Source organism: Choristoneura fumiferana, chromosome 17 (assembly GCF_025370935.1).
Source record: "Choristoneura fumiferana chromosome 17, NRCan_CFum_1, whole genome shotgun sequence".
Lineage (NCBI taxonomy): Eukaryota > Metazoa > Arthropoda > Insecta > Lepidoptera > Tortricidae > Choristoneura > Choristoneura fumiferana.
Genome location: NC_133488.1, coordinates 2,780,225 through 2,793,664, shown reverse-complemented (window position 1 = coordinate 2,793,664; position 13,440 = coordinate 2,780,225). Strand labels below are relative to the sequence as shown.

Sequence of the window (13,440 nt, the reverse complement as noted above, 5' to 3'; positions counted from 1 at the left end):
AAAAGTTATTATATTATAACTGTTCAGTGGACGGTTGTTTAAATTCAACATTAAACGGTGAATTGTCGTTTTTTAAGCTACCAGTGGTAACAATGACATTAAATTAAAAATATTTTAGTTATTATTAATTTATGTGTTCATTCTTCCCGTTTCAATCTCAACAATAAATCAAACAACTAGATACAAGTGTCACTACCACAATAGTTTTTTGTGCCATAGTTGACAACCCTAGAGCGACCGTCGGGCGGAGGTATGAAAATTGGAGTACATACCTGTGATTGACTTCTGTACCTGTTTTTGTGTTATTGTTCAACAGGCGTCCACCCGCTCCGTGCAAACCGCGTCAGCTAGCGTAGTTTTTTTTTTACTTAATTATGAAAAACTTTGAAGTTTACTTTTTTCTCTAATTTTGTATTTTATTTAATAAAGTCTTGTGGCGTGTTCGCTACGCTCACATCGTAACTCACACCACTCGCCTATTAAAACCTTTTTTTTCCGTGTCCAGGGGAGGAGTTAATAAAGCCGACGCGCATCTACGTCCGTTCAGTGCTGCCGGCGCTACAGCGCGGTCTGGTTAAGGCGGTGGCGCACGTGACGGGCGGCGGGCTGCTCGACAACATCCCGCGCGTCACGCCCGAGTGGGTCCGCGCGAGACTCAACGCGCACTGGTGGAACGTGCACCCCGTATGTAGCGCGTCTCTAGAGCCCAGTCTATAGTCGTAAGAGTACGGTGCTGCCGGCGCTAACGCGGGCTGGTAAGGCGGTGGCGCACGTGACGGGCGGCGGGCTGCTCGACAACATCCCGCGCGTCACGCCCGAGTGGGTCCGCGCGAGACTCAACGCGCACTGGTGGAACGTGCACCCCGTATGTAGCGCGTCTCTAGAGCCCAGTCTATAGTCGTAAGAGTACGGTGCTGCCGGCGCTAACGCGGGCTGGTAAGGCGGTGGCGCACGTGACGGGCGGCGGGCTGCTCGACAACATCCCGCGCGTCACGCCCGAGTGGGTCCGCGCGAGACTCAACGCGCACTGGTGGAACGTGCACCCCGTATGTAGCGCGTCTCTAGAGCCCAGTCTATAGTCGTAAGAGTACGGTGCTGCCGGCGCTAACGCGGGCTGGTAAGGCGGTGGCGCACGTGACGGGCGGCGGGCTTCTCGACATAATCCCCTTTGTTGAATTATCAACCTTATTCCTTGTTGATTAGGTTTAAAACATCTGTATTTCATAACCTGAGTGTCGGTGGTTGTAAAGTGCAAAAAAAATTTTGTTAATATGTTTTATAGCCTATTGTGTAAAGAAATAGAGTCGATAATCTATGTTAACCTTCCAAGGCGGTTATAATATAATCTGCTTTTATTACGACCTCTTTATCTTAATTTGTGGACACAATGGCATTGTAGTGGCTTAGCTTACTTCAAAATGTTTCAACTATAGTTAATGCAGTATCCAATATTTTCAGGTGTTTGCATGGATCGCGGACGCGGGCGCTGTTTCGGACGAGGAAATGCTACGCACGTTCAACTGCGGCATCGGAATGGTGCTCATAGTGTCCCCAGAAGACCAGGCTGAGGTGAAAATGGACTTACTAATAAAAGCGAAAGTCTGTTTGTCTATCTATGTGTGCGTGTAAATTATGTCATGAGACAGAAAGGGAGCGAAATACTAATCATGAAGTATCAAAAAAAGATGAATTACATCTCGTTTCGTCTTTGCTTTAGAAATTTTTGATTGAATTAATTAATTAATAGGTTTCATTTCAGATAAATCTATATTGTTTGTTAGTAAAAAAATATGCTAATTGTTAGTACATATATGTATATACGTTGTGAGGTGACACTATTTACCTGACGTACAATACCGACATGATATTTCGTGTACACGCCCATAGAAACTTGTCAGTTTGACACCAGTTTGTATGGGTGTGTATACTAAATATCGGGTCGGTATTTCCGTGTCGGTAAACAGTGTTACCCTACGTTGTGCACAGGCAATACGCCAAAATTCGTCTTGAATAGACGCGAAGGCCTGGTTCATATGTATACATATAATTTATAAATGTCTCTCATTTTCTTATTATAACATTAACTAAGAATTAGCTAAACTCGATTTAAGAAGTGAGCTATCCGGATTTATTTCATTAAAAATGAGTGTCTCTCGGCAGTTTGACTCGATGATCAAAAAGTTGTATTGTTCAGGTGATGAACATAACGCGGTCGTTCGGCGCGATGGTGATCGGCAGCGTGCAGGCGCGGCCGGCGGGCGGCGCGCGCGTGCTCGTCGACAACTTCCCGTCCGCGCTCGACTTCACGCGCCGCATGCCCACCATGCCCAGCAAGAGGGTGAGTCCCTCTCCCTGCCTCTGGGGCAAGCGGTAGCCGGTAGCCGGTAGCAAACACATCGGCTCGCGTCTTGTTCAAACTTGTATTGTTTTCACTCCGCTAGCTAGATTTAATATTTGATATTCGTAACGTCGCATCCCGATCACGCTAAAAGTAATAATTTCTACGAGCGAAGCGAGTGTTTCAAAGGAAAAATCCTGAGCGATGCCGAGGGTTTCAAGGAAACACCACTGTCATAAGTCAGATTTATTGTTTCTTGAAAATTATATGTTTAAAATCGTAAGACTAAAATATATCAACAGAACTTACTATTATTATTGTAAGCCTATTCTGTCCCACTGCTGACTGATGGCCTCCCCTCGATACTTCAATATATTATTACATATTATACTTTTAGCGTGTGCTACGACACGAAGATATCGAATCAACCTGGTGATCTGAAAACAATATAACATATTGTGACTTTCAACAATCAATCTTAGGATCCTTCGCTTGCTTGGACTTTAATGTGAGCACTTGCGCCAAACAGTAAGTTCCCTTGCATACCAAATAACTATTTGTCATGTCTCCAAAAGAAAAAAAACAATAAATCTAATATTGCAGGTGGTAGGACCTTGTGCAAGGTCCGCCCGGATTGCTACCACCATCTTGCTCGCTAATCCTGCCGTGAAGCAGCAGTGCTTGCACTGTTGTGTTTCGGCGTGGAGAGTAAGACAGCGGTGAAATAACTGGCACTTGAGGTATTCCATCTTAGGCCTCTAGGATGGCAACGCATCTGCAATACCCTGGTGTTGCAGTTGTCTATGGGCGGTGGTGATATCTTACCATCAGGAGACCCCCTTGCTCGTTTTCCATCCAGTCGAATAAAAAAAAAAAAAACAAGTATCAATTGATTGTGTAATTCCAGGTGGCAGTACTAGTCTCAGGCAACGGCAGCAATCTGCAAGCGTTGCTGGATACCACTCGCGACGCGACGCAGTGCATGTGCGCGGATATCGCCCTTGTGGTCAGCAACAAGAAGGACGCTTTTGCGTTAAAGCGGGCGGAGAAAGCCGGCGTGCCTTCCTTGGTAAGTTGCTCTTTGATACTTAAATTGGAAATTGAGTGGCATTTGTTTTTTTATCTCGTTTAATTTATTTCTGGCCAGAGTGCAAAAAAAAGTCAATGACCTTAAGTAAATGTTTTTTCACCGCCACCTGGTGTTGCTAAACTCAAAAATAGAAGAACCTATCCAATATATCCTTATGGCCGTCCACTATTTGGATGACTTCACACGTTCAATTCAGACTCTATCGAACCTCTTACCTCGTTCTTACCTATATTACAATTTAAAAACATATAATTGTCTCCATTCGCTCACTTCTAAAACTAAAATAAACAGTGTCCTATCCTACTAATATTATAAAAATAGGAAATTTTGTAAGTTCCGGCTGATGATGGATGACGGTGGAAGCATTCTACACTTCCACTGAACGTAGATATAGTTTAGATATAGTTAGTGTTTAGTATTGTAACTAAGGGACCCCATACATCCCTGTATTTCTTTTATTATTATTTTTTGTATTTTTTTTTCTTTAATCCTACTAATATTATAAACTAGCTTTTGCCCGCGACTTCGTCCGCGTGGAATAGTAACTTTGGAAAGTGTTTAATTTATTTAGGGTACCTATTCTGCCAATAATAGCACATAGAAACCTCTACGGTTTACTGAAAATAAACTATTTTAATACATTGCTTTATATCTAAACTATTTTTTTTGTTCTATTCTAAAACATAAATATTTTGCGGGTAGCCATATTTTAGCAATACGACGTGTATTCTACCCTGCCAACACAAAAGGACTAATTCTTCATAGTGAACTCTTGACATCTTACGTCCTTTATTGTAAGTTAGGAGGGTAGGATAATATTATAATTAAGACGTCATTCTTACTAAGCATAGCTACACATTTTTCCGATAAGTATACTTATAGTCAATTTGTTTGGAATTCCTTAAGAACTTTCATCCCCATATTTTCAAGTATGAAAAATGTCGAAATGTGAAAAGAGTCGTAACAAATGTTTTTTAGGGTTCCGTACCTCAAAAGGAAAAAAATGGAACCCTTAGACCCTTTACCCCGTAAACGCACGGAGTATGTATCGAGTTGAAATTAAAATCTCAGGTCAATAGTCCCGGAAGCTGTGAAAAAATTGAACTTCTAAGTTAACGCAATCAAAAGCTACAGTCATTAAAAAGGTGTTTCCATACAAATCGCCTTAACAGAAAAAGGTTTAGGGTACTTCCGGCTGTCCTAAAAACTTGGAATTTTGTATAAAGGTAGGTCTATTAGCAATTTTTTTTCCTAACACTGGATATTCATTCATAAATACCTACGTACGGAACCCTTGATGCGCGAGTCTGAGTCGAATTTAACCAGTTTTTTTTGTTCTTATCGAATACCTAAACACAAAGATTCATCGATTTATCTGTGATAATGACGACGTTCCATATAAATTTTCATCCCCTTGCAGGTAAAATTGTCAAAAACGCTTGAACAAATATCTATTTTATTTTTTATAAGTGCCCAAATGCAAAGTTTCATAAAGTACAATTGATTTATATTCGACAATGACGACCTTCATATAAACTTTCATCCCCTATTTCACCCTCACACAGGAAAAAATTTAAAAAACGCGCGAACAAATTTCTATTTATCTCCTATCACGTGCCCAAATGCCAAGTTTCACAAAGAACCATCGATTTATCTTCGACGATGACGATCTTTATATATAAACTTTCATCCCCTATTTCACCCCCACACAGGAAGAATTTAAAAAAACGCGCGAACAAATGTCTATTTATCTCTTAATCACGTGCCGAAATGGCAAGTTTAATAAAGACTCATCGATTTATCTTCGATAATGACGACCTTCCATATGAACTTTCATCCCCTATTTCATCCCCTCACAGGTCGAGTTTTAAAAAAAGCTCAACCAATATCGATTTATTTCTTATTAAGTGCCTAAATTCCAAGTTTCATGGTTTTATCATCAACAGCGACGAACTTCCACCATATAAACTTTCATCCCCTATTTCAACCCCTTAAAGCCTCTTTTTCGCGATAAAAGATAGCCTATGTTCTTTCCCAAGGTCTATTCTATCTCTGTACCAAATTTCATCCAAATCGGTTCAGCGGTTTTGGCGTGAAAGCGTAACAGACAGACAGACAGACAGACAGACAGACAGACAGACAGAGTTACTTTCGCATTTATAATATTAGTATGGATGTGAAAGTTTGTGAGTGAGTGAGTATGTTTGTTACTTTTTCACGCTTAAACGGCTGGACGGATTTGGATGAAATTTGGCGGAAAGTTAGTTTATAACCTGGATTAAAACATAGGATACTTTTTATCCCGACATTCCCACGGGATAGGGATAAAATCTCGGAATAACAACCGCTAGGCTTAGAGTCTTGAAATTTGGTATGTAGGTAGTTGGACGTCTGGAATTAAACATAGGTGACTTTTTGACCCGATATTCTCACGGGATACCTAGGGATAAAATCTTGAAATAACAACCGCTGGGCTTTGAGCAATGAAATTTAGTATGTAGGTAGCTGGACCTCTGGAATAACACATAGGCTACTTTTTATTCCGATATTCCCACGGGATAGGGATAAAATCTCGAAATAACAACCGCTGGGTTTAGAGTCATGAAATTTGGTATGTAGGTAGTTGGACGTCTGGAATTAAACATAGGTGACTTTTTGACCCGATATTCCCACGGGATACCTAGGGATAAAATCTTGAAATAACAACCGCTGGGCTTTGAGCAATGAAATTTAGTATGTAGGTAGCTGGACCTCTGGAATAACACATAGGCTACTTTTTATTCCGATATTCCCACGGGATAGGGATAAAATCTCGAAATAACAACCGCTGGGTTTAGAGTCATGAAATTTGGTATGTAGGTAGTTGGACGTCTGGAATTAAACATAGGTGACTTTTTGACCCGATATTCTCACGGGATACCTAGGGATAAAATCTTGAAATAACAACCGCTGGGCTTAGAGCCATGAAATTTAGTGTGTAGGTAGCTGAACCTCTGAAATAACACATAGGCTACTATTTATTCCGATATTCCCACGGGATAGGGAAAAAATCTTGAAATAATAACCGCTGGGCTTAGAGTCATGAAATTTGGTATGTAGGTAACTGGACATCTGGAATAACACTTAAGTGACTTTTTGACCCGATATTCCCACGGGATAACAAGGGATAAAATCTCGAAATAACAACCACTGGGCTTAGAGCCATGAAATTTTGTATGTAGGTAGCTGGAGCTCTGGAATAACACATAGGCTACTTTTTATTCCGATATTCCCAAGGGATAGGGATAAAATCTCGAAATAACAACCGCTGGGCTTAGAGGCATGAAATTTGGTATGTAGGTAGCCGGACGTCTGGAATAACACATACGCTACTTTTTATCCCGATATTTCCACGGGATAGTTTTGTAACTAAGGGACCCCATACATCCGTGTATTATTGTTATTATTATTTTGTATTTTTTTCTTTAATTGTATACTTACTGTAGTTTTTAAGTATTTTATTTGTAATTATTTTAATTTGAAAAAATGACTTTCTGCCAAGCTTCTTGCGGCGCATTCTTCTTGGCAGTGATGGTCTTTCCGAAAGTGCTGGTATTTAAAAAAATGTCGTGTAAAAGTGCCCATTGCGGCCTATTTACTGAATAAATGATATGAATTTGAATTTGGATACGGAAAATTTTTGAAATTTTAGCACTGGGTTTAGGGTCTTGAATTTTGTACAGTTATTCACAACACAACCTCAATGAAGACCACGATATAAATTTCGAAATTTCCAGGGGAATTTTGTAAAATCCCGAAAATTTCAATTGCAACTACCAGACCGAATAGTTTACGCGTGCGAAGCCGCGGGTAAAAGCTAGTTGTATAATATAGTTTTTAAGTATTTTATTTGTAATTATATTTTTATGAAAAAATGACTTTCTGCCAAGTTTCTTGCGGCGCATTCTTCTTGGCAATGATGGTCTTTCCGAAAGCGCTGGTAGTTTAAAAAAATGACGTGTAAAAGTGCCCATTGCGGCCTATTTACTGAATAAATCATTTGAATTTTGAATTTGAATTTGAATTTGATGAGCTATCTTTACACATAAAACGATTGTTCGCAGGTGTTCAACTACAAAGACTATACATCGCGCGAGGAGTTCGACCGCGCTATCACGGCGGCCCTCGACGCGCACAAGATAGACTTCGTCTGTCTCGCCGGCTACATGCGGATACTGTCCGGGGAGTTCGTGCAGAAGTAAGTCTAAAGGTCACAGCTCATTACAGCCACCCGGCACCCGACCAGCACCGCCTCGCCTCGAGCGGTTAGTATCTTCATATGTATTTATATGGGCAAATTACTGGCACTTGAGGTACCCCATCTTAGGCTTCTAGGTTGGCAACGCATCTGCAATACCCTTGGTGTTGCACATGTTTATGGGCGGTGGTGATCTCTTACCATCAGGAGACCCACTTGCTCGTTTGCCATCCGGTCGAATTAAAAAAAAAACTCTGTTGCAAACTGAGCCTAATGTGTATGAATTGTTTGCGCAGATGGAAAGGCCGGCTCGTCAACATCCATCCTTCGCTGTTGCCGCTGCATCCCGGCTTGGAGGCGCCCAAGCAGTGCCTGGACGCCGGCGATCGCGAGAGCGGCTGCACGATACACTTCGTTGATGTAAGTCAGCATTTCTCAAAGTGGGGTACGCGAACCCCTAGGGGTTCGCTATTCGACGGTAGGGGGTTCGCGACAAGGTTTACGTGATGGTGGCTGCAAGACTGGCAAGATGAATAAGATTGGTTTTAGGAGTCTTTTTGTATTTTTTATTTCAACTCCACTTCGTTCGGTTCGCTGTCGTCTAGAAACTTTAACAGGGGTACGTGGAGCCATAAGTTTGAGAAACCCTGATGTAAGTCATATGACGTCGGAGCTTTATTTCAGCGCAACGTTTTTACAAGCTTTTATCTACATCCATATAGTAAATCCTCAATTATGCGTTCAAAAACCAGCATTACGACATTGGATTCTATTATGAACACGGCTGTATCGTAATGAGATTTCATAGATCATTACAGCACGGGGGGGGGGGGGGGCGCCGTGACCACGTGCAGCAGCAGACATACCTATCTAGTTCTCGTTAATGCAGGTTATTCTCAATGGTTCGCGGAACACATGATAGAGGATTTAATATAGATAAAATATTGTATGCAACTGTACGTAATTAGGCCTTAAAACACTCATGTGACCCTATTATGAAACCCGGCATTTCATAAACCCATACTCGTGTTTTAAGGACCCCTATTACGATACAGTTGCATAAAATACTATTATTTAGCTTGTTACAAGCTTTTATTAAGCTTACCCTGTCCACCCCTGTCAAATCTTGGAAGCTAAATTTGACCCACTACAGCGCTCGAATGGACTTGGAATTTGGCATACTTATTTAAATCGCGAGACAATACAATAATCTAGTAGTGACATCCTGGTAGTCCAGCCAAGATCGTCTCCGCAGGACGGAACTCTTCAACGGTTAATAGCATCAAATTGAAATTTAGTATGCAAATGTAGTTTGGGTGACAATGCAAGTACAGTCAACAAAAATTACAGACAGCAAAAAAAGTTTGTAATATAAATGTTTTTTTATGGTTAGGTTATTTTAATTCAACTTAAATTTCCAGGAGGGCATGGACACCGGCCCCATTATCCTTCAGGAGCGCGTGCCCGTGCTTAAGGACGACACGGTGGAGTCCCTAACTGAACGCATCCACTCGGCGGAGCACCGGGCCTTCCCTCGCGCGCTGAGGCTCCTCGCCACCGGCCGGGTCAGGCTCGGATCCAACGGGAACATCATGTGGTACTCTTAAGGTGGCAGAATCCAAAGTGGCAGCTTAAGGTTCAAATAAAGAGTAGAAAAAAATATATATTTGAAAATGTCTAGAAAGTGCAAGCAACCCTAGAAACATTTCTTACCCTATCCTGTTATTAACTCGTGGCATGCACTCCCCGAACTTGTGATAGTGAAGTTAAATAAAAGCTTTTAAAATGACGCCGTTTGCGTGAAACCCAATTCGCACCGAAGTTTTTTTAACATCCGTTAAACCATCTAAATAAAACAAATTTACAATAAATAATTTGCTAATGTCGTTTAGAACTCGAAACAAAAGATCGGTTTTCTTTCTCTGTCATTTGAATCTTCAGGAAAACGAAGGAAACCGACGAGTCCTGCCTGAGCGACATATTCGGGTACTGTATACCCATATTTTGGTTTCTTGAAGTTCGGCAGATGGTATGTAAAATATATGCGTTTTCGAAACTTCGCCCAGTGCCGCTGTCACAACTATTCATACATTTTGAACGCACATGTGCGTCGGTGGCACCTGTGGAAGTGGCGATTTTTTTAAAATATATATATCTTTTTTTCTACTCTTTATTATCGAACTGATACAGGAACGTCCAACTTCGAATAATAACGCTATATCACACAGTCATTTACCATCATAATTAATGCTCGATGTAGTCAGATTATAAATACAAAAGAAAACAATATAACTCCATGAATGCGTCATTTTATGAATTATGACGAATAAAATAGTTAACTATTAAGCCGCGATTACACTGAGTCGTTCACCGCATGCTGCATGCAGCGACCGCCAAAGTGTAAAGAACACGGTAGTCAGCCGTATTCGGCGAGCGACAGCTGCCACCGCCTTAATATGGCCGCCGCAATAGACGGACAGACTAATGTCAAGACGACGGTTGCTCGCCGAAGTAGTTAGAAACAAGTTCGGCGACCGCGTTAGGTGAACGACTCAGTGTAATCGCGGCTTTAGTATGCATAGAGCACCTATTTTTAATAGTGAGTTCTTGAGCCTAGCTCTATAATTTGCAAGCCAAACTAGATTCTTAGTGCTATGACTACATTCCATTACAAATTAGATCTTAAAATTAAATTAAGATTTTCAAGACAAATCTCGAATGTTCTCAATGAATTTGTAATTTCACCAAAAAAAGATCTATGATGTTATTAAAGTGATCAGTTTGTAGTGTAACCAATTTAAATATAGCTCTGGCTATCTTTTTTGGTATTCTAGTCGAGTTGATTTAAATAATTCATAGTTTCTTGATGTTCCAATTTAATCTTTCATATGTAGTATATAAAAAGTTGTCCTAAGGTATGGATAAGTATTTTGTTTAAAGCATTTAATATACCAGAGGCGTGATGACTTCTGCCATTATTGTTAAGAAAATTATGTAGTTTAAATACATGTTTGAAATAAAAACGTTTTGCATGTTTTTTGGTTTTTTATTTGTGTAAAAATATAGGTATCTATTTTATCACAGACATTTTTTTGCGTAAATATGATTACGTTCTAGGTATTAAAGTTAATACAGTAACGCAATATATTATTTTCGACGCATCACTTTTGTATTGAATTATGAAACATATTCATATAATTTACTATGAAATAGTTGATTCAATTTCGCCAACATTGAACAACTTTAAATTTAAGCGGTAATTTGTTCCAATCTGTTGACATGAACTACAAAATTAGAACTGGCAAAGTCAACTAACTAGTTATCAATATTTTTCTTTGGCTTATTAAAACGAAAGAGTTCACCGAGGCCTTTAAAGAAAACACCTAATATATCATAATCAGGAGATTGATTATTTGCAGCTTGGACTGGTTGTTTCTTCACCTTAGTTTCTCTAACGACCGAATGTTCCCCAGTAACTAAAATCTCTTCAGATATCTTCTCAAAATCTACATGAAACTTCTGCTTATTAATCAAAGGAACAATCAAATTAAATGTATTAATTTTCATATTCAACGACTTTGCTAAATCCCGGTTGGCTTCACATATGCGATCCCATTTAACTTGATCTTCCTCAGACAATGGATGAGGACCTAGGTACATTCGGTCGCGTTTTATTTCTTCTTTTAGGGCTTTGATATCTTCCTCAATTTCCTTGTTCATTGTAATCCATTCCGGCGTGAAACCATTGTTGATTAAAACCTGAAAATTATAGACAAAATTAAAAAAATACCATTATCTTATATTGTTATTAGTTTTAATAAGCTTGTATCTTAAAATCTATAATTATTCTGAGTTAACTTTATGAACATTACTTCAAAGGTAAATTTTGATGATATATTGAATTGTGATACAAGATAGAACACCTATATTTGAAGCTTACTTTTTTGCAGTCTTAAAAACTCACCTCATTCAATTTATGTGTTGTGAAATCCACATATGGATTAGTATTCTGATCCTTCAACGGTTTCCCAACACCGCTTAACTTCTCAAACTCTCCTTTGGACATAGATTCTTGTATCAAATCCTCAACTAGACGATCAAAGCCATATTTCGTTTTGATATCATGCTTTTTGCCATAACTCTGGCCCTTCTTCATCAGGGTATTCTCAGAGGCAACAGCTTTGGACATCCGGTGTTCCATAACATTATTGGCTGCACGTTGGGCTCTGGCTTGAGCCCATTGCTTTTGGCGTTGGAATGGAGTACCGTAACCAAAACCTTCAAAGCTTAGGTATTGACGGTGTTGCGGGGCTGTGTGCTGCAAAATATAATTTGATATAGCATTTCAGAGCCAAGTAATCTTAGAACCAGGGCCTGATTTACCCACAGGCTAATAAGGCTAGAGCCTAGGGTGCAAGGACCAAGGGGGCAGCTGGCGCAAACTTAGCTGAGATTTACTCTGATGAGAGTGCAATAGTGGGATAGGTGGATTGAGTAAGAAAAAGAGAGGGAGGTCATTAGATCTGTGAGGAATTATTGTTATTCATAGTTAGCCTAGGGCGGTTAGAACTCTAAATCAGGCACTGCTTAGAACCGAGTTTGATCTTAAGATCATGTGTCCTCTAGATGTTGCAGAGGGTGTGTAGTAGTTAGGTATGTAATGTATTAACAATAGGAAGTAAGTAGCAAATCTTTGTTTTTCTGCCAACATACAGAAAAATACACAACAATAGGGTAGATAACACATCAAAAAACTATAATAATTCCAAGATAGTAATAACATAGCCCCAAAGACTACATTATCAATTTAATGCAAAATTAGATTTTTAGTTTCTATTGTACAACAAACAGTCAATTGAGTTGGCAAATAAATTAGCTATGGCCTTACAAAATCTATGGGAGAATTGTTTTGACAGCTCTTAAAAAATACATCAGTTGATTAAGTGGAGTCATGATCCCCATTTAGGGAGGTAAAACAAACAGAAAAACACTCACTCTAATGTCATAGACAATCTTTTCAATATCTTCCTTGCTGCTCTTTCCAGTGTTGTGCTTTGTAAGTATTCTGAAGGCATTTTCGATCTCCACAAATTTGTCTATGTTAGCTTCTGGGGAACCAGAGTCCGGGTGGTACAGCTTTGCTAGATCAAGAAAAGCTTTTCTGACTTCATCTTGTTTAGAATCCACTGGGATTTTGAGAATATTGTAACACTCCTAGAAAAAAAATACAAATACTTAAGTAGACAAAGACCTGCAGTAGTGGATGTCAAGACAGGAAGCCTTTGTCCAGCAGTGCAGCCTCCATAGGCTAAAAAAAAGCAAACAGATACAGATGACAAGTTTTTTAACATGTATTTATTTAACTTATCGGGTAAGGCTAAAATAGAAGAAGCCAGACAGACAGGAAAGATTACCCTAACCCGGTCAGGTACATTATATATAAACTGAAAATGCAGTTAAAAAAACGGAATTCATTTACGTACTGTAATTCCTCGTTCAACTATTGATGATAACAGTCTGTAGTTTGCAGGCCCACGTTTTATTGTCAAAGGACCAATAGTTTTTCCTAATACGAGAGTTTTAATCATTGTTTATTTAAAACACAGTCATTTGACACCGCAGATTTTTTATAGTTTTATTCCAAATTGTTATGAAATCAAAATATTTGCGCAAAAATTGAGTGAGGCGGACGGACAGACAGTCGGCTGTCAAAATGTCAGTGTCAAATTTTAAAGCTGTTTGATATATAGTTAGAAACTCGGTTAACGTGATAGT

The 13,440-nt window shown here is 39.6% G+C and overlaps 2 protein-coding genes across 3 annotated transcripts in view; one reads left to right on the top strand and one right to left on the bottom strand.

Annotated features, from left to right (window-relative positions):
- Positions 1–10,701, top strand: part of Gart (trifunctional purine biosynthetic protein adenosine-3 Gart) — a 51,664-nt gene extending 40,963 nt beyond the window's left edge. For both annotated transcript variants that reach the window (XM_074100201.1, XM_074100200.1), the window contains exons 19-25: positions 506–684; positions 1,459–1,569; positions 2,195–2,338; positions 3,246–3,407; positions 7,532–7,665; positions 7,962–8,085; positions 9,087–10,701. In XM_074100201.1, coding sequence (XP_073956302.1) covers positions 506–684; positions 1,459–1,569; positions 2,195–2,338; positions 3,246–3,407; positions 7,532–7,665; positions 7,962–8,085; positions 9,087–9,272 — 1,040 coding nt within the window. In that variant the 3' untranslated portion in view covers positions 9,273–10,701. The remainder of the gene's footprint in view (positions 1–505; positions 685–1,458; positions 1,570–2,194; positions 2,339–3,245; positions 3,408–7,531; positions 7,666–7,961; positions 8,086–9,086) is intronic.
- LOC141437023 (dnaJ homolog subfamily C member 28) lies at positions 10,691–13,373 on the bottom strand. Its single transcript, XM_074100203.1, has 4 exons — positions 13,149–13,373; positions 12,661–12,879; positions 11,630–11,983; positions 10,691–11,424 (listed from the first exon to the last, which is right to left on the bottom strand). The coding sequence occupies exons 1-4, from the start codon at positions 13,251–13,253 to the stop codon at positions 10,981–10,983; spliced, it is 1,122 nt and encodes a 373-aa protein (XP_073956304.1). The 5' UTR covers positions 13,254–13,373; the 3' UTR covers positions 10,691–10,980.
- Between the last annotated feature and the right edge of the window lie 67 nt (positions 13,374–13,440).

Bases quoted from the DNA above. Each gene is read 5' to 3' on its own strand.
- LOC141437023 (XM_074100203.1), bottom strand. From the start codon at position 13,253: ATGATTAAAACTCTCGTATTAGGAAAAACTATTGGTCCTTTGACAATA. The intron at 11,984-12,660 runs GTGAGTGTTTTT...TATATTTTGCAG, and splicing joins AGATTGTCTATGACATTAGA to CACACAGCCCCGCAACACCG. The intron at 11,425-11,629 runs GTGAGTTTTTAA...TATAATTTTCAG, and splicing joins CAACACATAAATTGAATGAG to GTTTTAATCAACAATGGTTT.